The sequence below is a fragment of the Terrapene carolina genome, unplaced genomic scaffold (genome assembly GCF_002925995.2).
Source record: "Terrapene carolina triunguis isolate 2854851 unplaced genomic scaffold, T_m_triunguis-2.0 Scaffold789, whole genome shotgun sequence".
Taxonomy (NCBI): Eukaryota; Metazoa; Chordata; order Testudines; family Emydidae; genus Terrapene; species Terrapene triunguis.
This window is the reverse complement of record NW_020665140.1, coordinates 7678558-7703471: the sequence shown is the minus strand read 5'-3', so window position 1 is coordinate 7703471 and position 24914 is coordinate 7678558. Positions and strand designations below refer to the sequence as shown.

Sequence of the window (24914 nt, the reverse complement as noted above, 5' to 3'; positions counted from 1 at the left end):
AGACTCCTGCAGTTAGCTGCACCTTTAATAAAACAGGAGAAAAGTCTATAACTTTGTCCATTGATTCAAGGCTCTTTCCCCCCCCATAATGAAAGTAAAAATAAAAGAGAGAGTGGGGATAGTATGTGTGTATGTTTGTGTTAGGGTGGGTGACGTTACATTCCAGGTACCTACAATAAATTTGCCGTGGAAATCACCTTCCACTTGCAGTTCCTTCATCTTAACTCTTTTTGGTTTTGTTCTGCTTGCTGTTGACTAAGTTATTTTTTTTGTTTGGTTTGTTTAAAGCGCCAGTGTCCCTTAGCAAAGCTCCTCTTGCCTGAGTTGTGGTAGTTTAAGATTTTGCTCAGCAGATGCTAAGCAGCTGGTTTCTGCAAAACACTGAAGGCCTTAGATTTCTGAAAAATCATAGAACTTCCAGTGTGCAAGGTTCCAAACTTTATTCACTGATCTTTACAAATGAAACTCCAGTGGTGAATTATCTAGTTCCTGTCATTTTCCTGTCCCCTCCAGAACCAGCCCTTTGTAAATGGCTAGTGGGAATAGCATCTAAATAGAGCTTGGCATATAGACATGATTTGGCAATTAACTACTCATTAGGAGACCAGTTTCTAACTCAAATGCTCGGATCAGTAAATTAGGCTAATTGGTGTCTAGCTGGAGGAGTGTACGTTTTAATTGTCGGACAGCAAAAGAATGTTTAAAGTCTCTTCAGTTGAGTTCCTGAATCAAGTGGATTATGAAACATAATTGCTCCTTAACTTTTACAAATGGGGATTTGATACTTGTTACTGTGAAACTATGATCTTTTAAGAATGTGGGAATTGTGTATTTCTCATTTAGATGATAAATGACTTCTCAGATGTCCATGAATGCAGTTTTACAAAAAAAGGATGACTTCTGTTATCACATCAAAGCTTTGAGAAAAGTTCATTTTAAAGACATCACTGCTCAGGGTTTGTAAGATTTGTCTAACAAATAATAACAACGATTAGTTTACTTGTTTGGATTTTATATATATTTTACGAGCCCTGCAAAATTCCTATAAAAACCGATCAGTCTAATTCAAACTCCAATAGTCTGATGAAGTTATTTTCATTTGTCTCTCTTTATGTACCTGCCACACATACAACAATCTTCCTTACCTCTTCATATCTCTGAACACTCATCTCTCTTTTACTCTCCTTCTTTACATTGTGTTTTTACCTCCTCCCATATATTACACAGCTCCTTACTCTTTCTACTTTTGCTCACTGTTATCCTTGTCCATAGGGCCCCTGGACATAATACTAATTTTTCTCTGATGTGACCTTGCTCTGTTATTTTTCCCCACTGGAAGTTTGTTAGCAGCTTGTTGACTTTGCTTTCTGAAGTGTTGACTCAAGCTCCATAAAGGCACTGTGTGTTTGTCTGCGAGTGTGAGGGTTATGCATGCATTTATGGTGACTTGCTGTGCTTCAATAAATTATTGTTTATGGAGGAGAGGGTGAGAATCCCCAGGCTGTGTAATTGGTCTGACAACCACTTCCACAATGTCTGTGATAACACAAAGAAAAGTGCTGTCAAAACAGCACCACCATTAGGGATGCTAATGACACAGACTTTGGATAAAAATAACATTAAATCTGGACAGTCTAATTGCAAGGAAGGGATTTGGTGTGTTTGCACAAATAATACCTTTATATTGAGATGGGTGGAAGCAAACTTTTGGCAATGAATATACGTGTTAACAGTAAAATAATCAGAATTAACATATGTGTATGCACGTGTGTGCACTTGTGTGTCCACTAGTGGGCATACAGGTACGTGTTTTGGGGAAACAGTGATTACTCTGAGAGGCAAAGAAATTAGAAATTCCACAGAACTTGTACTGTAAAATTAAATTGTGTGCTAGTCAGTCCAACCAGCTAGCTCTCAATATAATGTGGCTATAGGGAATTTATATTGACTGTGGTAATGCACTTCTCCCCAGCATGTACAGGTGTCAATGGCTTATGTGAGCCACCAGTTCAGGTGATCAGCTCCCAATCTCTCCTGTCAAAGCTGTCCTACTTCATATATAAGACGTGAATAGTCACTGATCCAGAGAGAGAGAGAGAATGACTCTATAGTTTGGTACTTAAGGCACCCACTTGGGAGCAGGAGGGACACCTGGGTTCCAGGCCCTGCTCCAATAAATATTTAATTATTTATGCAAAGTGGAACAGCTTCAACAGGAGAGACTGAGACATGCCCACCCATCCCAGAATACTCTATAGCCTGATGGTTAGGGCACTCGCCTAGGTTCATGCATTCATAGATTTTAATGCCAGAAGGGAACATTATAATAACCTGGTCTGACTTCCTGCATAACAGGCCACAACGTTTCACCCCATAACTCTTGTGTCAGGAACAATAACTTGTGAGTGAATTAGAGGATTTTGTTAGCAAGAGAGCTGTTCCCAGCTCAGCTACAGACTTCCTGTGTGATCTTAGGCAAGTCACTTAATCGTGTGCCTCAGTTCCCCCTCTTAAAAATGGGGATATCTCTTCCCCACTTCATAGCGCTGTTGTGAAGATAAAGTTTATCGGTGATTGTTAGGTGCTTTGATACTAAGGTGATGCGGGCATTATGAGCAAGCACATAGCTATATAAAGATAATTGGCTAAATGGAATGCAGATCTCAATGGTTTGGAAACTACAGTGCAAGAAAACTAAGAAGCAGAGGTGAACACTCCCGAAATGTGGGACTGCTTGGAATATTGTGCCGCATCTACACAGTTGTCTTCTAACTCTGAAGTCAGTAGAACCACAATCTTGGATTGGAACACCCCCACTATGCAGAGTTTAAAATCTGGATCTGAATTTTGCAGTCCATCTCTACTTTTAAAATAAAAGGAAGAAAAATTAGTACTAGATTTCAAGATGTAAATACTCTTCAGATTATACAATACTCTCACTTTTAATCCCATTTTTCTACATATTTTTCAGATCCATTAGTATTTTGCCTCAAAAAATAGAAAGTTTAGTGTTGTCGCTGAATATAAGAAAAGAGTTTGTTTTAAACGGTCTGTCGCTGAATATAAGAAAAGAGTTTGTTTTAAACAGTCTCACAAATATATAGTTATTAAACTATATATGGTAACTTGGTAAGTGTTATAGTTATGGATACGCTGAGGATTTCAATGTAGCATTCAGGCATTGTTCCAGCACAGCTGAAAGAAATGCTTTGCATTTGTACGTTTTCAAAATGTAGGATAATCTTTCTTAGCAATTGCACCATCTAGTGCTGGTACACTGATAATGCCACAGTAGTTGGCACATACCATGCTCCTGGTACACTAGAAGCAAATTGATATATGCATTACCTCAGTCTAGAATTAGGCATAAGCTGCATGGTTCAAATGTAGGTTTCAAACCCCAATCCAGAAAGTTCCATTCTTAGAGTCCTATATCTAGCAGCAATAGGCAAGTAGTATACTGGAGTTTTAGTAAAATGAAATGAGATAAAACCAAACTAACGTGTTTAAATAGCCTTGTGTAGTTTACCTTGGAAATACAAGGCTTAATTTATTGTATTCATTGGCTCACTGATATCAGTGTATTACAATCCTCTCCATGTGGACAACTCTGGGCACAGGTAGCCTTTTTTTTTTTTTTCTTTTTTAATTCCTCCTGTCTGTCTTTCCAGCTACTTTGCCTTCAAGGAAAAGTACTTTGCTTCATATCAAGAACTGTACAAATCTTTCTAAAATACTGCAAGCTTTTTCCACGGTATTGGCGGTGTCAGGAAGCGGAAGCTGTGCAGTGCATTGTTTAACCTTCTCACCTGGTGACCTCCCCACTGCCAGCTCTTGCTAATTCTTTTGTTGATGGTGTGTAATTTGTCTGTTTGTCTTAGATCTTATTTTATTTCTGGAAGGTTTGTCAGTTTGGGATGCCATATAGGCTCTTTCAGACTGTGTTTCAATTCCCAAGCCACATCTGTGGGGTGTCCTTGTTCAATAAAAGGTGTTTAGGAGAGATGACAAGATGACAGCTTTTGGTCTTGAGGCTCAATCCAGTGAGGGGATACTTATGCAATCAGTTCAGGGTGCCTGCTCCCTTTCACCAGACAACTGACAGCTCCAATAATAGGGCTGTCAGCAGAGCTTTGCTCCCTAATTAGCTTTCCCTGTTCCTCCTTGGCTTGGTGCAATAGGCAAACAGAAATCATCTCCTACCAATTTGCTTCTTGTGTACCTTGCATACAAGCTAGCTTGTAAAACTTTTTTAATTCCCTCGCTAAGGCTTACTTCTATTATGAGGCCAACCAGTGACAACTCCTTGAGTATACTATGCATGCATTTTAAAAAAGAGAGGAAAAACTGCACTGCTTTGAGTCTGGAGCTTCAGGGCATGAAGCAGGGGCACCTGAATTGTACTGTCTGTATTGGGTTGGTAAACAGAGATGTGAGGAGTAGCTGCTGTTCATATCTGATCTGTATTGCACGTAGGCAGAGGTTTAGGAATCTGAGTATGAGTCCAAATCAAAAATAGACTCATATGATAGTACACAAGTAACACAATATTTTGGACCAGTATGGTGGAAACTTGTCAATATCTGTGAGATCCACCATCGTGGACTGAAATCTCATGGGTAAAGATGTTCTCATGTGTTTCAGACACATCCAAATGCAGAAATGAAAGAAAATAATCTTCCTGGTGTTGGATCCAAACAAGAACTAAAACCAATAGTGGGGACACGTTCAGGAGTTTGAATCTGACCCTACCTCAGAAGCCCAAAGGAGTGCTGATTCAGAGTTTTGGCTAGAGCTGGTCAAAATTTTGTGACTGAAAATTTTTCCTGTTGGAACATGTGGTTTTGTTGACATCAACATTTTTCACTTGGAAAATGTTGATTCTGATCGTTTTGATTTTCCAAACAGGTAAACTGAAATTAAAACGTGTTTGGAATCAATGTTGTGAAATGAGTATTTTAGTCTCCAAAATTCAGTATGAAACAAAAAATCATTTTGAGATGTTGAATAATTTCATTTTGACATTTCCAGTTCAAACATTTTTGGAATTTTTCATTTTGTGAAAAATTTCAGTATTTCAACTTCTGGTTCTAATTCTGAATGGAAATCAGATTCCCAAGTCTTTCATAAGCCTAATAGTGGTTGAGGAGAATTTCAGATCCTACTACAACCCTCTTTATCTGAAACATTGATGCCATTTAAAACATTTTGATAAATGAGGGTTCAAAAGGAGGTCTGGTGGGATGAATACAGAGCTGATGTCAAAACTGATGTAAGTTAGACTTGCTTATAATCAGCTAGACTCCCTTTGATCTACTTACACCCAGTTACTGATGCATAAATGAGTCTAAGGGTATGTTTGCAGTCAGATTTTGTATCTGACTTCAGCATGTGTAGACCTATACCCAAGCTAGCTCTAGTAAAAATGGCAGTTAAGCTGTGGCAGCCTGGGACTGTGGCTATGTACTGGATCAGCCAACCCATGCAGCCACTGCTTCACTGAATTGGTACTCGCGCTAGCTACATCAACGCTAGCTTGGGAATGTCCACACGTACTGCAGTCACACCTCCGACTGCAGTGTAGACATATCCTTCATTGATACAACTTTATACACCAGAGAGCCATAAAAAGGTATGAGAATGTGTAAGATCTATTAGGGAATGTCCTACTGTAGAATGCCTTCCTGTTGATTTTCTTGTTACTTTTCTGTCTCTTGGTGTGTGTTGTACACCAGCCTAGACCTGCTTAAACTCCAGTAGTCACAGTGGGCTAACTTCTGAGGTGATGCATAAGGGGGTTGTAACTAAGTAAGTGTGCATTTAAGTCTAATGACTCTAAGTTTGTATAAGAGGGATTTTAGAGTGTGTGTGTTACACTAACTCTTAGACTCACTTCTGAATTGAGCCCTGGGAAGCTATTCTTGACAATGTGCTGAGTCACTCTGTGATCTTGAGTCACTTTCTCTCTCTGCCTCAGTTTATCTGTCAGAAAATGGAGATAATACCAGTTCACAGGGGTGAGAAGGGCTTAAATCATTAGTGTATGCAAAATACGTCAAGATCCTCCGTTGAAAGGTGCTATTAAAATGCACAGTACTAATTATTCAGGGGGACTACCAGGAAAGCACTGCACACCTGGGGATTTAACTACAATTGAGATAAGAGGGAGCTTTCATTAAACGTGTGGAATAAATTGGTTTGTGCAGAACATGTTGATATAAAATTGCTACCATGCAGGCCCAGATATTGTGGAACTCAGCTATGTTAGAGGCAGGTGTCAAGAATCTGAGCCAAATTGTTGATTGTCATGAGAATATAATTCCTTGTATTGAAATATTTTGCCTAATTTCTGGTCAAGTACAAATTAAATCTGTCAGTTGGGTAGGTGATATTTTGCATTCCTCATGTGGGATGTTTGTAACCTATATGAAAGGCATGATCTTCCCAGCACCCATGTTGTGAATATTGCAATGTTTGTGGGATAAATAATTGTTTAATAATAATAAATCATCAGAATTATGAGAACCTTTGTTACAGGTATTTTTACAAATCCTCTGCAGTACAAAGAAGCTAAAACCAGATACTGGAGCTATATGTAAGGCTAACAAACTGATGATTCAGTATTGAAAAAGTTAAACAGTAGACTAGAGACCATCAGCTGTGTATAGCATTTCCCAGATCCCCAGCAGTAATCGTTTGCATTCCATCCCCACAGCAGTACGGATGTGCACACGGTGGCATCGCTTCTCAAACTGTATCTAAGAGAACTCCCAGAACCGGTTATCCCCTATGCAAAATATGAGGATTTTCTTTCCTGCGCCAAATTGCTCAGCAAGGAAGAGGAAACGGTGAGTGTTGTGCTTTGATTGTGATTTATATAGATAGTGGTGTTTTGTAATCTACTTTGGTTTTGGCACAGGGGCAGGTTCTCTAGTTTTTGCATCAGCTTTCACTCTTTGCTAGCTGCACATCTTTGAACCGTATCAGGATATCTTTCTAATGATGTAGAGGTGTAGGACTGGAAGGGACCCTGAGAGGTCATCTAGTCCAGTCCGCTGCACTAAAGGAAGGACTACATAATAACTAGACAATTCCTAACAGTTGTTTATCTAACCTGTTATTAAAACCCTCCAATGACAGAGATTCCACAACCTCCCCAGGCAATTTGTTCCAGTGTTTAACTACCCTGACAATTAGGAATTTTTTTCTGATGTCCAACCTAAACCGCCCTAGCTACAATTTAAGCCCGTTGTTTCTTGGCCTATCCCCGGAGGTTAACAAGAACCGTTTTCACCATCCTCCTTGTAACAACTTTTTATGTACTTGAAAACTGTCTTCTCTCCCCCGCCCCCCCCCACACACACATCTTCTCTTCTCCAGAGTAAACAAACCCATTTTTTTTCAATCTTTCCTTATTGGTCATGTTTTCTAGACCTCTAATCATTTTTGTTGCTCTCCTCTGGACTTTCTCCAATTTTTCCACATCTTTTCTGAAATGCGGTGCCCAGACCTAGACACCATACTCCAGTTGAGGCCTAATCAGCACAGAGTAGAGTGGAAGAATTACTTCTCTTGTCTTGCTTACAACACTCCTGCTAGTACATCCCAGAATGATGTTTGCTTTTTTTGCAACAGTATGAGCATTGTTGACTCATATTTAGTTTGTAATCCACTATAACTCCCCAAATCCATTTCTGCAGTACTCGTTCCTGGGCAGTAATTTCCCATTTTGTATGTGTGCAATTGATTGTTCCTTCCTAAGTGGAGTTCTTTGCATTTGTCCTTATTGAATTTTCAACCTGTTTTCTTCAGACCACTTCTCCAGTTTGTCCAGATCATTTTGAATTTTAATTCTATCCTTCAAAGCACTTTCAACCCCTTTCAGCTTGGTATTGTCCACAAACTTTATAAGTGTACTCTCTATGCTGTTATCTAAATCATTGATGAAGATCTTGAACGGAACCGAACCCAGGACCAATCCCTGTGGGACTCCACTCGATATGCCTTTCCAGTTAGACTATGAACCACTGATAACTACTCTCTGTGAACGGTTTTCTTTGTAGGTTATCTTTAAATGAAATCTTGGTTCACATAGCAATCTAAATAGGCATATGGGAATAACAGAAACACTTCTCTACCTATATAAACTGCATACCATTGAATTATGGTTGGAAGTGATGTGCATTGGGTTAGAAGAGTTCCATCTTGTATGAAAGAGACTTCTTTCGGGTCATCTAGGCTATCATCCTCCATTATAGCAGGACTGCTCTTATTAGTCCTACCCAATTCCTGTTTAAGTCAACAGCAAACTATTGACTTAAGTGGGAATTAACTGGGGATAAAATTGTCATAAGTCAGAGTCAATGGGATTTAGGCTCTGAAAATTTTGCCCTGGGCCCATTGTCATTAAAGCATCACTCAGAGATATTTGGCAAGTTGGTCTTGATTAAATCTGACATCAGTTACTGTAGCATTTATCTTGGAAACATGCCCCATTGTCTAATGCTTCTTAAAGATATAGAGACAGATTTCCAACTCTGTTCTACTGGTGTGAAACTTGTGTAACAGAATTAAGGATATGACCTATTATATTTTCCCTACAGTAATTTAAGGCCAATACATCTTGCTCCGTTGAAACCTCCTTTTTACACCCCTCTATGTACTTGTTGGCAGCTAGTATATGATGCTATCTCTTAGTCTTTTTCTTCAGAGTGATCACTAATAGTTTTGTTCTATTAATTTCAGCCTATCCCTCTAATTTTCCAAAACCATACTACATTTTTAATCCCTCCTACAAAGTGGTTGACATCCTCCCTGTTCTGAGTCACCAGCCAGAATTGATTCTTTCCATCTCCTATCCACTAAATTAATAAGGATCAGATGGGGGGTTGGGAGTTAGATGTGTGGGGGAGCGTTTTGTATTCGGTCTAGAAGGGTATGGGGGGAGCTGTGTGTTCTGCTGGTTGCTCAGTGTTATTTTTTGTGTAATTTATGGCAGGGGCTCCTAGAGGTTCGGATAAGCACTGCTGTTAACTTTTGTATAGTGTGCATTTTATAGTAGCTATGTTTGTATAGTTTCTCTGAGAACATCACATGAAACATTTTATTAAATGTTAGGTTTCAGAGTAGCAGCCGTGTTAGTCTGTATCCGCAAAAAGAACAGGAGTACTTGTGGCACCTTAGAGACTAACAAATTAATATAATTTATTAGAGCATAATATGCTCTAATAAATTTGTTAGTCTCTAAGGTGCCACAAGTACTCCTGTTCATTTTATTAAATGTATTTGAAAACAAGACTTCATTGACTGTGTGAACCTAGAGCCAGTTCTTGCCATGTGATACCTATATGGAGTTACTTACCAGTCACTTACCCCAGGTCAGTTGCGCTTTAGGTCTCACACCAAAGACTATACTTATAACCAATCCTATAGTAAACTATATGATGATTTATTAAATAGGAAAAGGAAAATACAGAGTTATTTGCAAGATTAAAGCAAGCAATGTGAGTGACCAATGCTGGAAACAATAAGCCATTTTTTATCCTGTTGTAATGCTGACTTAGCAATCTGATGGTTAGATCGTTTGACTAGTTTTTCAGTCTTCTACGTTGGACTCTCCTACAGCGCGAGTTACAAACGATGTCACTCTTCATCTAGATAGCTGTTTGTCTCATTTCCTTTTCTAGCATTTGCCCGGCAAACATTTGCAGTATCATGATCTTTCCATCCTGAGTTGCACTTGTTTTGCTGACCCACTGAAATCAAACACCCTACAGTGGCTGGCAAAGCACCAAAGGCTGAATTAAAACAGCATCCAAATGCACTGGCGGCAGGAGCTTAGCCAGAGGCTATTTCCAGTGGGCACAGAAACCACGTTCACGTTGTTCAGCTCTTCTAAATCCTAGTGAGAGGACAGACTGAAAGAATCTTCTGCTTGTCTAATGCTAGTGCAGACCTTGTGAGACAGCCAAAATGTTGCTTTGGCCAAATGAAATGGATACTACAGACTAGTGATCATAGTTTATCTGGATATTATTAAGAAAATAGTTGTCTTACTCCATTTCCATAAGTATCTTCTATTTATTTCATAACAAAATCTCAACAGTGTTATTATTGATTTGTTTGTTTACCCAGGGGGTGAAGGAATTAGTGAAACAAGTAAAGAGTCTGCCACCTGTCAACTACAATCTACTGAAATATATCTGTAGGTAAGTGCTCCTGAAAGATTATCAAAGAGGTATTTATTTCAGTGCCCTAGTAGACATTGCTGTCTGTCTGGATGAATATATCTCAGGAGAAGTTTAACAAAGAGAGTCAGAGTACTGGTACGTTTAACCTAACACAATCACAAGTTTGTTTATTGTATTACTAATTACTAATTATAGTTGTACAGCTGTGAGTGGGATTAATGAACAGCCCAGACCCAGCATGAAAGGCAAGGAAATGTAGCTGGATAAAGGAATATCACCTTCTATCTACTTCTGTAAGGAAAAGCAAGGCTATATTTGCAGATCACTTACCTGGAGACCAGCTCCCGTTGGCCTTGATGATTCACACAGCTTATGGGAGTCCTGGGTTAAAAAGGTCAAAACACCAGAAGCGTAAGGGCTTCTGGGAGAGGTGGTGTTTGTGCATGGGGATGTCAGATAAAACACAGCCTTATAACAGGTAATGTTTTGATGTAATTTGCTGCATGCTAATATCTGTGAAGCTCCCAATGGTGATGCAAGATCGTGAGTACTAATCTCAGGACAGACTGTTAAACACGAGGGCACAAACCCCAAATTGGTAAATTCCTAACTTAGATTTCACTAACCAAGTGCAAACTCCTCAGGCACTTCAACAGCCTTAACACGGAGTCACAGACAGTCCTTTCGGGTATTCAGGTTTCTCTTGCCACCCCGGTGAACATCTCTCTTGCATAGATGGCCCATAACACCAAGAATCACAGCAATATTCAGGTTACTCCTAATTCCAAAAGACCAGTCACTTACCCCAGGTCAGTTGCGCTTTAGGTCTCACACCAAAGACTATACTTATAACCAATCCTATAGTAAACTATATGACAATTTATTAAATAGGAAAAGGAAAATACAGAGTTATTTGCAAGGTTAAAGCAAGTAAATATAGACATATGAATGAGTTACTGTCTTAGTTCAAAAGGTAATATAGGCTTCTATAATCAGCAAGCTCTAATTTGTCTTTTAGGGCTAACCTAGGCTAAACCGCTGGGGATCTCTTGCTTATGCATAGAAACAACTTGGTTCCCCTCCCCCAGAGTCCAAGCAGCATAGAGATCCTTAGTTTCTTTGCTTTGGGGTCTTTATCCTCCTTCTGCCGTGTGCTCTGAGCTGCAAACTCAGCTGGTGGGAAGAGTCCCCGTGCATGACACACATCTTCACAGGGAGGAGAGCAGAGCAATAAGAGTCTTTAGTCCTTTTGTTGATGGTTTCTCAATCCAGATGTGGGAGTTTCCAGTTGTAAGATCCAACCCTTACCCATCTGGTAATGATGTGTCTCCTCTTTTGAGAGATGCATAACAATTTCTGTAGAAGAGCAGCTCTTCATACTAATTAATGTCCCTCTCCTGTATGGCGATTTATACAGTCACAGAGGCTCATAATACACCCACTCAAATATTACGTTACAATATGGAACACCGATATTACAAGTAAGGTTAATGCATGCAGTAACTCACAAGCATTCAATTGAGTCTTAACATTTCTAATATCTATTTTATCAATATTAACCCACACGTGAGACAGAAAAATGCCGGCTATGTATCGTTTAGTGTCCAGTTCAGATGGGGGACCTTTGTGTGAGCTGGCACCTGAGCTGCCAGCATCACAGTATCTATGGATTTTGGTAAGACGCTGAACGTTATATCAAGAATGTATTTATCAGTTAAGATTTAAAGCTCTTCATATAACATTCTCAGAAAATATCGGGATTGCCTGGGGAGGATAAGAGGGAAATAATTTCCCATTTTCAGTTCACTTGGGGTAGCAGCCAGTATGCTGTGGAGAATGGGAGGCCTAACTACTAGAGCAGATTTTCTGAATTTTCCCCCCACAATCGTTCTAGAAATGACAACCCCCAAAATAGCCTGGGTTTGGAGCTGAGAAGTAACAGGACAGTGCTGCCCTGGTTAAAGGGCCTGTCTGCCTTGTTACAGTAAGATATGCAAAAGCTTCCTTCCCTGGAAAACTTACAAGATACACTGGATAGGAGCTCAACTGGGCTAGCTCTAAGGAGCATTATGCTCTAGAAAACTTGGGTACGTTAGAAAATAAACCCAGGGATCTCTTTTAATCAACTGGCAGAGGGTACAGGAATACGTAAGGGCTGGGGGGATCCCCTGGGTCTGGTAACTGTGTACTAGTCTGCCAAAGAATGACATGTATGGACTCTAATGAAAGCCTGTGTCACACTGGCATAATCATTGTGAGATGTGAGTGTGTGCATAACATGTTAGAAGAGGTGTGTGTGATAGATAGGAAAACGTTCTTGTAGTTAAAGGCAGGTCACGCATTGGTAACATGCCTTGAGACAGTTCTCTAGACAGGAGGTGAGAGACACTGCTCTCCCAAGCTAATCTTTGTATAGTGTATGTCTTACAACAGCAGGCTGTTAGCATATTAAGTCATATGTTAATGAAGAGCTTGCAGGGACTTCAAAAAAAAATTAACAGGAAGAGGTAAACAGCTGGAGATGAAGGGAGAGACACACTCCTTTCAGTCAAGATCAAGTCTGGTCTGGTATATCTTAGGTGAAAAAAGACCCCCTGGCATCCTTCACCGAGGAAGTAAACTGACAGAGAGTTTGCTTCATGAAAATTGATTGGCCTCTTACAGTTTGTATGGCTACTTCCACCTTTTCATGTTCTCTGTATGTATAAATATCTTCTTTCTGTGTGTTCCATTCTATGCATCCAATGAAGTGGGCCGTAGCCCACGAAAGCTTATGCTCAAATAAATTTGTTAGTCTCTAAGGTGCCACAAGTACTCCTGTTCTTTTTTCATGAAAAAAGGATCCCAGGCAGACTTGGCTTAAAATGCTGGGAAGATCTTTGGGTGAGATAAAACTTTATTTAGACAGGAGGAAATCTTGTTCGTTAAGTTAAGGCCATAGAAAGCATGTTATGATTTTCTTTTATATATAATGCGTTTTTCCAGCATTTTGCTTACTATCATAGGAATCTGTTCTTTGTTAAATAAACTTATACTTGCTTTCTCTGTAAACATACCTGAGTGCTGTGTGTTAAGTGGAGCTGTGTTTTAAGGCGAACTAGTAAGCCGGCATGTACTGTTCCTTTGGAAACAGTGGGCCTGGTGATTCAGTGAGTATCCAGTGGAGCAGGGGCTAGGTGCTGCCGGTGAATGCTTGGAGGACTCAGGGGTTAGTGTATGCCTATCGCTAACCTGTAAAGAGAGAGTGGTGTCTGGAGGGGAGTGCTTGTGTTGCCAGTATCCAGGGGTGTAAAGGAGCTGGTCCCAGGCAGGCAGAAACAAGGCTCTCTCATGGACGTTAAGCTTAGAAGGGACCATTGTGATCATCTAGTCTGACCTCCTCCACATTGCAGTCCACAGAACCTCACCCACTCCTGAAATAGACTCCTAACCTGTGGCTGAGTTACTGAAGTCCTCAAATCATGGTTTAAAGACTTCAAGTTACACAGAATTCACAGTTATAACCTGCAAGTGACCTGTGCCCCATGCTGCAGGGGAAGGCAAAAACCACCCAGGGTCTCAGTCAATCTGTCCTGCGGGGAAAATTCCTTCCCGACCCCAAATATGGTCATCAGCTAGACCCTGAGCATGTGGGCAAGATCCACCAGGCAGATACTTGGGAAAGAATTCTCTGTAGTAACTCAGAGCCTTCCCCTCTGACGTGCCTCAGAACCCAACTACTGCCCTGTTTTTCCAAGCCTACAATAGTGCTTCAGAGTGGTGACCTTTAAAAAAAACAACTAGGAAATTCCATACAAAAAGTACAGTAAGAGATCATCATCCACCTTTGCCTTTTGTGATCTTGATGCTCACTTTCCCCCCTTCCCCCCTCTATTTCACAGATTCCTGGATGAAGTCCAGTCCTATGCGGGTGTAAACAAAATGAGTGTGCAAAACCTGGCTACTGTATTTGGTCCCAACATCCTGCGCCCAAAAGTGGAAGATCCTCTCACCATCATGGAGGGTGAGTTAAAGGAAAATTGTAAACAACTTGAAAACAGGAAGAAGGAACTTCTTTTGATTCATCAGCAGTACGTTTTGGGTGGTCTGATGTCACAAAATTACTTTTGCCTGTTTGTGTGTAGACACAACTTTTCTTCCGCTACAGTAACTTAAAGTAACTGCTATGCCCAACAGGCTGCTGCAGAGGAAATTGAAATTTCCTTTGTGGTGCATTCACTGCCTCAGACACTGTAGCACAGATGGCTTCCTTAAAGGGTAGCTCTGTTCTGAAAACTGACTGTAAAAATGGCAACTTCTTACTCAACAGGTCTATCTGAGGCCACATAGAGCACAGCCAGGAATAAAACCCAGGTCTCGTGCGTCTCAGTCCAGCACTCTATCTACTAGGCCACACTGTTCCACTTATTTGCACCTTGGGCAATCCTTTGTCAGCAAGAACATTTCGAAGGGCCTGCTGTAATACTACAATGCCACTTTTACTGTCACTTTTCAGAGTAGAATTTAAGCAGTAAATATTATATTATGGAAGTGCCCAAAGACCCAATCTTGATTACCTTTCTTGATGAATCAAAAATCCAATGCCAGAGCATTTGATTGACAAATTTTACCAGTAAAGAGGTGAAATAACTCAAAATTTACATATTTTCAGCTAATTTTTCCATATGTTTAAGCATCTACCATTTTTGAAAATCTCCCTCTTATCACCCACAATCTGTTTTGCACTTTAGAGAAGAAGGAGCTAGCTTTGTGCAAACCAGCTTGTTTTCATGTTGCAAATATTCACATTTGAACCCCAGTGTTTTTGCAAGAATTAAGTCGGGGTCAAACTTTCACAACATCTGTTGGGACATTAAGGCCTGTCCTGTGGATCTTTAGTACATGTTACTCCCAGAGAAGACAATTCTAGCTATGTGTTTGGAAGGATGCCAGATACAGCTGATAGCATTTTACTATGAACATGGCAAAAAAGTCAGCATGAGCAAAGTCTTGAATCTCCTCAAAGGACTTTTGCCTTTTTTTATGGTGGAACTGTTTATTTTTTCCAACTGGAAATGACACATTTGTTTCTCAGAAACAAGCAGGAAAATACAAAGGCCTGTAGAAAACGCCTCTCCAAAAGGCAAGAATGGAATTTTTCTTTGGGGTTTTGTTTTGTTTTATGTTTTTCTGCTGTCTCTGAGAATTTCCCCCCACAGACTTATAGTTTAGTATGATGTCACCTTCTGCAGCCCTTTATCCTCTAATACAATGGCAAAATTGTTCACAGCAATCCTCATCTAATGCTACCAATCCACAAGGAAAAGAGAGGTCATGGTGTTAAGAACCCAGTGCTGGGGCTAAAGAGATATCTCAACACCCTTTTAAAAAAAAAATACCCTCCTTTAAAGACTCACCTTCATTTCAATTGCTGTCTATTTTTTTCAGTTTCTACTTTCACTTTGTATCTAATCTTTTGACTACTCAAAAATTACTATAAATGAATTATACTTGTATGGAGATATAATATATGCATGAATAAAGAAAGAGGTTTGTGAAAGGAAGTTGACTTTTCCCCACCATTTCTTATGGTAGAATCAAAGCTGTTACAAAGCAATGCAGATTTTCAGGGTTCCAAAGCAAACGAACAAAAAATGTTTACAAGTCCCCGTGGCAAACTGAATTTTTAGTAGATGTATTTGAAGGGAAAAAAAGCTCAAATATTCAAATGCAACCTGTATAAAATTATATGGGCCAGTGGGAAATTATTGATTAAAAGAGCACAGCATGCCACTGAAACATGCCTAGGGACTTTAAAATGGTGTTTATAACCAACCTGACCTCATTACTGGAAGACTCTTAATACTCCCTAATAGGGTTCTGTAAAATATATATATAATGCAGTGATACATCATTATTTACCCAAGTCTAATTCCAAATGATAGTTCTGTAAATTAAAGTGAAGTCGTGTGGTGTGTGCAGTATGGGTTTCTAGAGAAGGAACATTTATAATAATGTGTTGCGAAGTAGGGTGCTGTGTGATTTAAGGCTGTGATTTATATGTTACTGGCAACAGATTCCACATACTGTGACAGCATGGCACATTTTACTGGCCAGTCACAATCTCATCTCTGAGTGGTTAAAGGTTTTTATATTAAATATCTCACAAAGTTCTGATAGGCTAAAAAATAAATGGGCCAGAAACCCTTTCCTTCTTCAACCCCTTGTATTAGACTGGCTAGTGTCTTCCCAGACTTGGAGTAAGTTTTTAAAGATGTTTGATATATTGAGCTTAAACTCACATATTACAATTACATCATTCATCTTCTTATTATTCTTAATCTCTCTGCATGGTCCCAGTGGTTTTCAATTGCGGATATTGTCTTGGGATATTTGTTTTAGTTCCCCATGATAATATCTCCTTTAAAACATTCTTGGCTACTGCATGCCCTAAAATTGAAGTAAGAGATGTAGGGAGCTCTTTTCCTCCCCCGCACTGGCTACCTACATCGGCAGGCTCTTCGCAGCAGGAGAGCATCTGCTAACAGGAATGAGCAAAGTCTTGACTCTGCCCCCAAGATGTTGGCCAATACACCAGAGCCAGCGCAGAGTGGCTAGGAAGGTGCACCAGCAGAGAGACAGGCATATTTTTGTTTCTTCCTTGAAAAGGGGACAGTACAGAACCGATTGTGCTGTGGTGATATGGAGCCAGAAAGGGGAGATAGGATGAGGTGGCATGAAGGTTGTAATAGCAAATATTAAATGCTTAGGTAAACTACATATATATTAGATAAATGCATAAATTAAGTGTATATTAACTAGATGCATCTTTATGAAATCTTTAAAAATCTGTTTTAAAAGAATGTTTGTTCACTTCTCAAATGAAACTACTTCATTAATGGTGGTTCATTTGCCATCCTCCAGGTACTGCAGTAGTCCAGCAGCTGATGTCAGTGATGATAAGTGAACATGAACAGCTATTTCCCAAGGACACAGACTTTCAGGCAGGGGAGGAGGTGTGCAATAACAACAATGAGATCCAGAAGAAAATGATCATTGGTCAGCTCCAGAATAAAGAGACCAATAACAACAAGGAGACAGCGGTGAGAAGCTGTTCTTGGGACACACCTGAGCCTCTCCAGAGGGCAAGCATGGACAATGGGTCTCCCACAGTGCTGCCAGGGAGCAAGTCAAACAGTCCAAGGAACAGCATTCACAAACCTGATGTCACAAGAAGCCCACCTCTCATGGTGAAAAAAAACCCAGCCTTTAATAAAGGCAGTGGCATAGTCACCAATGGGTCCTTCAGCAGCTCTGTGGAGGGCCATGAGAAAACCCAGACCTTACCAAATGGTACCCTGCAGGCCAGGAGAACATCATCCCTGAAAGGTCCAGTTACTAAAATGGGCACACACAGCATGCAGAATGGAGGCGTGCGAATGGGCATTTCAAGCACGGATGCACACAGCAACTCCCTGAACAGCCGAAACCTGAGCTGGATGCCCAATGGGTACGTCACGTTGAGGGACAGTAAACAAAAGGAATTGGTGAGTGATTCGGGCCAGCATAACAGACTCTCTACCTATGACAATGTCCACCAGCAGTTCTCCATGGTGAATTCGGATGATAAACAGAGCGTAGATAGTGCCACCTGGTCCACATCCTCTTGTGAAATATCCCTACCCGAACATTCCAACTCCTGTCGATCGTCTACAACCACCTGCCCCGAGCAAGACTTTTATGGGGGTAATTTTGAAGACTCAGTGCTAGATGGGCCACCACATGAAGACCTCTCCAACCAAGGAGACTATGAGAGTAAAACTGACCGAAGGAGCATGGGAGGACGCAGCAGCCGGGCCACCAGCAGCAGCGATAACAGTGAAACGTTTGTCGCAAACAACACGAGCAACCACAGTGCTCTGCACAGCCTAGTGTCCAGCTTAAAGCAGGAGATGGCAAAACAGAAGGTGGAGTATGAAACAAGGATAAAGAGGTAAGATGGTGTATCTCTGCCATATGTGCTAATTATAAAAATGAGAGGCAGAGTAATTCTCTTATGCACCCATGCCCCAGTGAATCTGAACATAGGAATTGGTAGTAGAGATGGAGAAAATGCTTGGATAAAATAGGAGCCCACCTGAACCTTTTCCCCCTAATTCAAACCAAACCTGGTCTGACATTGGAAAAAAAAAATCATAACTTTTTCTTTCCATGATATTTGCATATTTGTGTGTGCCTCATGTTCCCAGCCAAGATCAGACGCAGAAGGATTGGTGTAGCATGAGAATTGCTGTTCTCAAATTGAGGGCCTAAACATAGTAAGCATGTGAAATCTCACTAAAGAGTCTGTTTCCATAAGATCCCCAGCCTAAATTTGCTGATGGAAGAGGAGTGGAGAGCTGACACAAAGGTTTGGAGAAAACTTTCAAATGTTAGGATGCCCATCCAAATCAAACTTCTAACCCATTTGAAGATTGCATGGAAGTAGCTGACGTACTGGAGCAGAACAGTGGCATGTCTAATTCAATATCCTGCATTCAGCAGTGGCTTGCACTAAATGCTTCAGAGGAAGTGAAAAATCTCTCTAATGAACAGGGCCTATTGTGCCAAACTGAACTATTGGGGAGAATTTCATTCTGATCCCAGTTTATGTCCTAAAGTTGGAGGACTTGTGGCCCTTATGTTTTAATCTGACTAGAGTAGCTGCAGATGCCATCTGTATTCAAATTAAGGGTTCAGTCTTTTTTAATCTTACTAAACTATTTAATTTAATAACATCTTGCAGCAATGCATTCCATGGGTTAATTCTATTTGCATAAAATGATTTCATTTTATTTATGTAACATATTTAAATGTGCTGCCATTGAATGACGGATGCAAACATGGCTCTTTTTAACTGGTTGTGACTTAGTAACAATAGTTGTGGCATTTCTAACACACCTATACTAACTGGAAGTGAAAAGCTGCAAACAAATCAGAAAACCATTTTTTTTTTTTCATTTTCCCATGAGTATAATAGGATTTGGGTAATTGTACAATTTTAAAAATGTGGCTGTCTTACAAGTTTACTTTGTCACCTTCCTTAGCTTTAAAAATTCCAAATGATTCATGATCCAAATGGGTACAAATATCCTGTTGGAAATGTTTAAACAAGACGTAGCACAGTTTTCCTGGACATGGGCTCAGTATAGAGTTAAGCTGAGTCTTGCTACCCTACATGTTAAGACCAGCATGGATACCAAGCAAAAGCAGCAGACCGGATGTTTGAGAGCACTGAGGAGGAACAATGATAAGCTAGCGTATTAGGAGAAAGGTTATGCATGGTAGTTTTCCAAGTTCTTGGGTGGCTTTATATTTAGAACCGCAAATCCTTCTCCTTCGTCGGTGGGTACAGAGGGCCTTGCTGCAGCGGAACCAGTAAGGTCTTACTGCATGGGCAGGACCCATTGTGCCACATGAAGTGCAGTTCCATGATCGTTTCCAAGATGGCTGTGTACAAAAGATCACTGAAGGAGGAGCAAGCATCAGGATTGGGAGTGCAAGCTATTGAAGGCCACATGAGGACAGGGCTCCATAGACTACTCCCAGTCCTGAGGCCAGAGCAGCTCTTCTCCCATTCCACAGCCTGGTAAGGTAAGGTGATTCCACTCACACACACATATGTTCCCAGCACCCAGTTCAGCTACTTGGGCTGGGTACTCAAACAGGGTTTGCCTGTTCACTTCACTGAAATTAAATCAAATGAGGCAGGAGGGAGACTTTCAATAGGACTTGTGCGCCTCACTCCCTTAGGTGAGTTGGATAATCTCCCCCATACCTGCACTACCAGAAATGAATTACACTGTTTAACAATAGACTGCCCTAAACTAATGAATTTATCCAAACTGTTCAAAAGCAGCGTACAAATGATGTTTCTTGAGTACCAACAGTAAAGTCAGGGCTTTGTGAATTCTTGTAGCATTGCACTAAGAAAATGAATAGTATCCCACATATTCAGGGTGGGTGGTAACCCTGCCAGTGAGACGTCACTGTTTTAGCTCATGTCAAAAAAGTTTGAGACACTGATTAGTCAGAGGCTGATAAGCTAGGGTGGGGATGGGGCATCGTTTATCAGTGAAGTACAGGTGCAACCCAAGGGCCCCACCCCTTCACTTCTGTAATTGGGAGAGTGCTGGAATTCCTGGTGAGGGTGGTATAGTCCATGTTTTACAGCGTGCAGATTGTATATGCTCATTTTCTTCTAGCTGCTGAAAGTTTAGAAACAGTGCAATCTCTTTCTGTTCCCTCCCCCATGCACAGTGTCACAGCTGCTATGAGGCAAAGTGTCTGTGCTATTCTAACCCCTAGGTCTCCCCAGAAGGGAAGATGTCTCCGTTACTCTACTAGTGCTCTATGTTCTCTTTGGTGCCCTCCTCCCTGTGACTAGCTCCAGTGGTGGCTACCTCTGCTGCTCATAGATTCGCCCAGCAGTGACATGAAATTGACGTAATTCTTGTCAGCTTCACCTTGTTCCTGGTGTTCCGAATATCATCCACTGTATCATATAACTCAACCAGGCAATCCACGGGTGATGCATACAATAGGGAAGAGGTAAATTAAGGATGGACATGTGTTGATCTACTTTAGTCCTGCTGCCTCTCCTTCCACATTTCAAATCATGAGTGCTACTGGTTATGTATCTGCACCTTGGTAAGATTCAAATTGACACCAAGTTACACACCAGACTGACTTTGGCATTTCATCTTCAGCACTTACATCATTGCGAAATGCAACTTAAGATCAGACTCAAATTGTTTTTGCGTAAGGCAGAATTCCCAAATGAATGGGTGGAAACAGTTAGGATTTTCCCTTCATCTGTAAATCCAGCCAAGAGGCGCATTTCCTCATTGCTGCTTTGCATGAAACTTTCCTACACAGTTCAAGAGCTGTTAAAATAGGTGAAGCTGAGTCATGTTAGGAAAAGAAATTTCCAATTGTTTTCAAATGGAGAACAATTTACCAGTCATCAATTCTCCTACTTCATCAACACAGTAAATTAAATCTTTGTTTAGAGGAAGAGAGATAGTACGGTGCATGAACTGATGAGTGATTATATCCAAACTGTATGTCTACCCTTAATAAGGGCACATAACAGCATGCAGTGGAATAAAGCATTGTCGTTATGCCCTCAGCACAGTTGTATAGGGGGTACAGCACTTAGAATAGCAGCTTCTGTTCCCATCTCTGCCACTTACAAGAGACAGAATGGTGTGTATGTCTCCTCTGTAACAAGCTGTATCTGAACTGGAACACACCATGGCTGCTGATTCCATTGGACTGCAGGCTTTTAGAAATATAAAGGTACAGTGCACAGAAAGCAAAAGGAGGAACAGTTGGTTAGCTGCGTACATCACAATTCTCTGAGCTGTGTTGATAATATTGGAACATATTCAGTGTTTGACATGCATTATTATGATGATGCATTAGATCATACCATTAGTGTGCTTGGTCCTTTACGTAAACCCTCAAATATAGTAAGTAACTTGTTTTGAAACAAAAACAAACCACATCAATTGCAGCTTCAATAAAGTAACATGTGACTGGACAACTAAGGAAGTTATCATAGACAGTAAAGGAGAAGGGATGCAGATCAGGATAAGTAAAGGACACGTCAGAGATCTTATGACTAATTTGAATGGATTCAAGTCAGCACAGCCTTCTGCTATTCACCCCAGGGTGCTTAAGGAATTAGCTGAAGAAATCTTGGAGCCACTGGCAATAATATTTACAAACTCATGGATGACAGGAGAGGTCCTGGAAGATTGATGAAGGGCTAACATAGTGCCCATCTTTAAAAAGGGGGGAAAGGAGGTGCTGGGGAACTATAGACCAGTCAGCCTGACTTCGATCCCTCGGAAGCTACTGGAGTAATATATAAAACATTTAATTTGCAAATACCTGGAGGATGAAGTCAGCATGGATTTACTAAGAACAAATCATGCCAAACCAGCTTGATTTTCTTTCTTTGACAAGGTAACTGGTTTGGTGGATAGGGGAATGCGGTGGACCTAATATACCTGGTCTTTAGCAAGGCTTTTGATGCAGTCCCTCACAACATTCTCATAAATAAACTGGAGAAATGGAGGCTTGATAGAACTACTATTAAATAGATACATAATTGCTTAAACAACTGCAAACAAAGAGTAACTATTAATGGAATGATGTCAGATTGGAAGGTGCTCTCAAGTGGGGTTCCACAGGGATCTGTTCTGGGTCTGGTGTTAATTAACATCTTTATTAATGACCTGTTTGTTGGAATAGAGAGCATACTGATCAAATTTGCAGATGACATAAAGCTAGGGGAGTTGCAAATACTTTGGAGGATAGAACTAAAATTCAAAGGGATCTTGATAAATTGGAGAACTGGGCTCTAGACAACAAAAGAAAATTTAACCAGGGCAAATGTAAGGTGCTACACTTAGGAAAGGAAAACCAAATGCACAGATACAGAATGGGGGATAACTGGCTTGGCAGCAACACTGCTGAGAAGGATCTGGGAGTGATGGTGGATCACAACCTCAACATGAGTCCACAATGAGATGCTGTTGCAAAAAAAAAAGGCAAATGCTATTTTGCGTTGCATTAACAGAGGCATAGCATGCAAGTCACAGGAGGTGATAGTACCAATCTACTCAACAGTAGCTCAGCACGGGGAATCAATATTTGCAAATAGAAAGAGAGGATCAGGGACATAGTGTTCTGACAGTACATTGGACTCTGTTGTTACACCAGTGTACAACCAGTGTGAGGCCAGAATCAACCCTTGGAGAAGGGAAAGGCCTAATTAATTAATTGCCTAGCACATGCAGAGCTGTTTCCTACCATATACATTTCCAGTGGTTTGTATCCTTCAATTAAAAATAACCTAAGAGATGAAGATTCCGTCATTCCTTGTAGGATACACTTCAACAGTAAACATCCAGTAAGAAACATGTTACTTTAACGTTGTCTCTTTAAAGAACCTTGGACTAAGCTTTGTAAATTAAAAGCTGTTGCTCTAATCTAGGCTGGGTAATACAGTGACGGCTGTCATCTGTATACTTCTATTTCTGCAGCTTGGAACAGAGAAACCTCACCCTTGAGACAGAAATGATGACCCTGCACGATGAGCTGGACCAGGAAAGGAAGAAGTTTACAATGGTAGAAATCAAAATGCGCAATGCAGAGCGGGCCAAAGAAGATGCAGAGAAGAGGAACGACATGCTGCAAAAAGAGATGGAGCAGTTTTTCTCAACATTTGGAGAACTAACAGTGGAGCCTCGCAGGCCGGAGAGAGGCAACACCATATGGATTCAGTGAGAATTCTAAGCTGAGACTGTGGGATTCTGGGAAGGGATGTTGGGGTATTATACTGTTTCAGGTGGCTGGTCACCTGACTGAGGCTAGCACTCAACAAAATGTTGTAAACCATTGAAGGAAGAAATACCTACAGACATTAACCACCCATACTGCAGTGTGTACTTATCAAGTTATCGTACTTTTTGAATGCTTCATAATGCTAGTGTCAAGTGTTACAACTGAATGTGTATATAGGTTTTAAAAAAGTCAAAGAGAGAGCGAGAGACATATCTCACAAAATATTTTAATGCAAGTCTTGTATTTAAACTGGTAAATTGAAATGTTGTTGCAATCAAGCTTTATATCAAGGCTTTTCTCCCTTGCACTTAACATAATAAGCTATTTTTGGCATTGTGTTACCATCAGCTTATTTTGTATATCAAATTTTTTTTTGTTACCCTTCTTGCGTGGGTGGGGGGGACTAAAGATAAACAAATATATATAATGTTAGTTATTAAAACAAGAGGATAATGTGTGGCTGTGCTGTTTGTGCCAATGGACTTGCCCATGACCAAAAATAAAAGTGTAAATAATTTTATAAAAATATAACATTAACATCTGACAAGTTTGGGACTTTTCTCTTTGGACTCGGAACTCTTCATAAATAATATTCTTTTAGTTTTTGGAATGTCAGACCATTTTATCCATGATTTGAAATCCTAAAGGAGATGGTCTGGTTAAGGAATCTTGACCACATGTTTTTTTCCAGAATAACCGTCTTTTCATTCTAGTTCAGTTTCCTGTAAATAACAGATAAAGCTATTTGTAGGAGTATTTAAAAAGGAGGACTGGATTTGAAATGGTTTATCATGTCTCTAGTTCTCATATTATTGGTTGACTCCAAATGCTGTTGTTTTGAGGCTCCCCATTTCCCTTGGAGATGCTATGTAGTGAAGGCCCTGAATTTGACTTAAAATTCCTTGTTAAAGGAGTTCTGGTATTTGACAGTGATGCTTTAAGCAAACAGAAAAAGAAATCACTGTTAGCAATTAAACCAAAAAGGCAAAATAATAATCGCTATTGTGTTTGCATGATTTTACAGTCGCAAAAGTAACATTGCCGCATCAACTCTGGGCTGGATCCTGTAGTCCTTTCTCAAGTGAAACTCATATTGGTCTGTGCTGGCAGTATTGATGATGATAGAGATAATGCTGATTAATTCAATTAGGCAAAGCGATTTTGGCTTAGATTCCAATAGTACAATTCAGAGGCCCTGTGCTCCTAAGTCCTGAACATTGGGTTTAAAGAGACACATGAAGTCTTCTGTAGGACCTCTGGACAGGGGGTAAATTTAACTTCCTATTCATGTTGCCCAAGTGGAAAAGGAAAACACTGATAGGTGAAACAATTATTTACTTGCTTCTAAGG

The 24914-nt window shown here is 40.4% G+C and overlaps 1 protein-coding gene across 3 annotated transcripts in view; it reads left to right on the top strand.

The window, feature by feature from the left end:
• The window catches only part of ARHGAP24 (Rho GTPase activating protein 24), a 333812-nt gene extending 309660 nt beyond the window's left edge, over positions 1 to 24152 (top strand). For all 3 annotated transcript variants that reach the window (XM_024198670.1, XM_024198673.2, XM_024198671.2), the window contains 5 exons: positions 6716 to 6848; positions 10135 to 10208; positions 14072 to 14193; positions 17094 to 18162; positions 23264 to 24152. In XM_024198670.1, coding sequence (XP_024054438.1) covers positions 6716 to 6848; positions 10135 to 10208; positions 14072 to 14193; positions 17094 to 18162; positions 23264 to 23507 — 1642 coding nt within the window. In that variant the 3' untranslated portion in view covers positions 23508 to 24152. The remainder of the gene's footprint in view (positions 1 to 6715; positions 6849 to 10134; positions 10209 to 14071; positions 14194 to 17093; positions 18163 to 23263) is intronic.
• Positions 24153 to 24914: the final 762 nt, after the last annotated feature.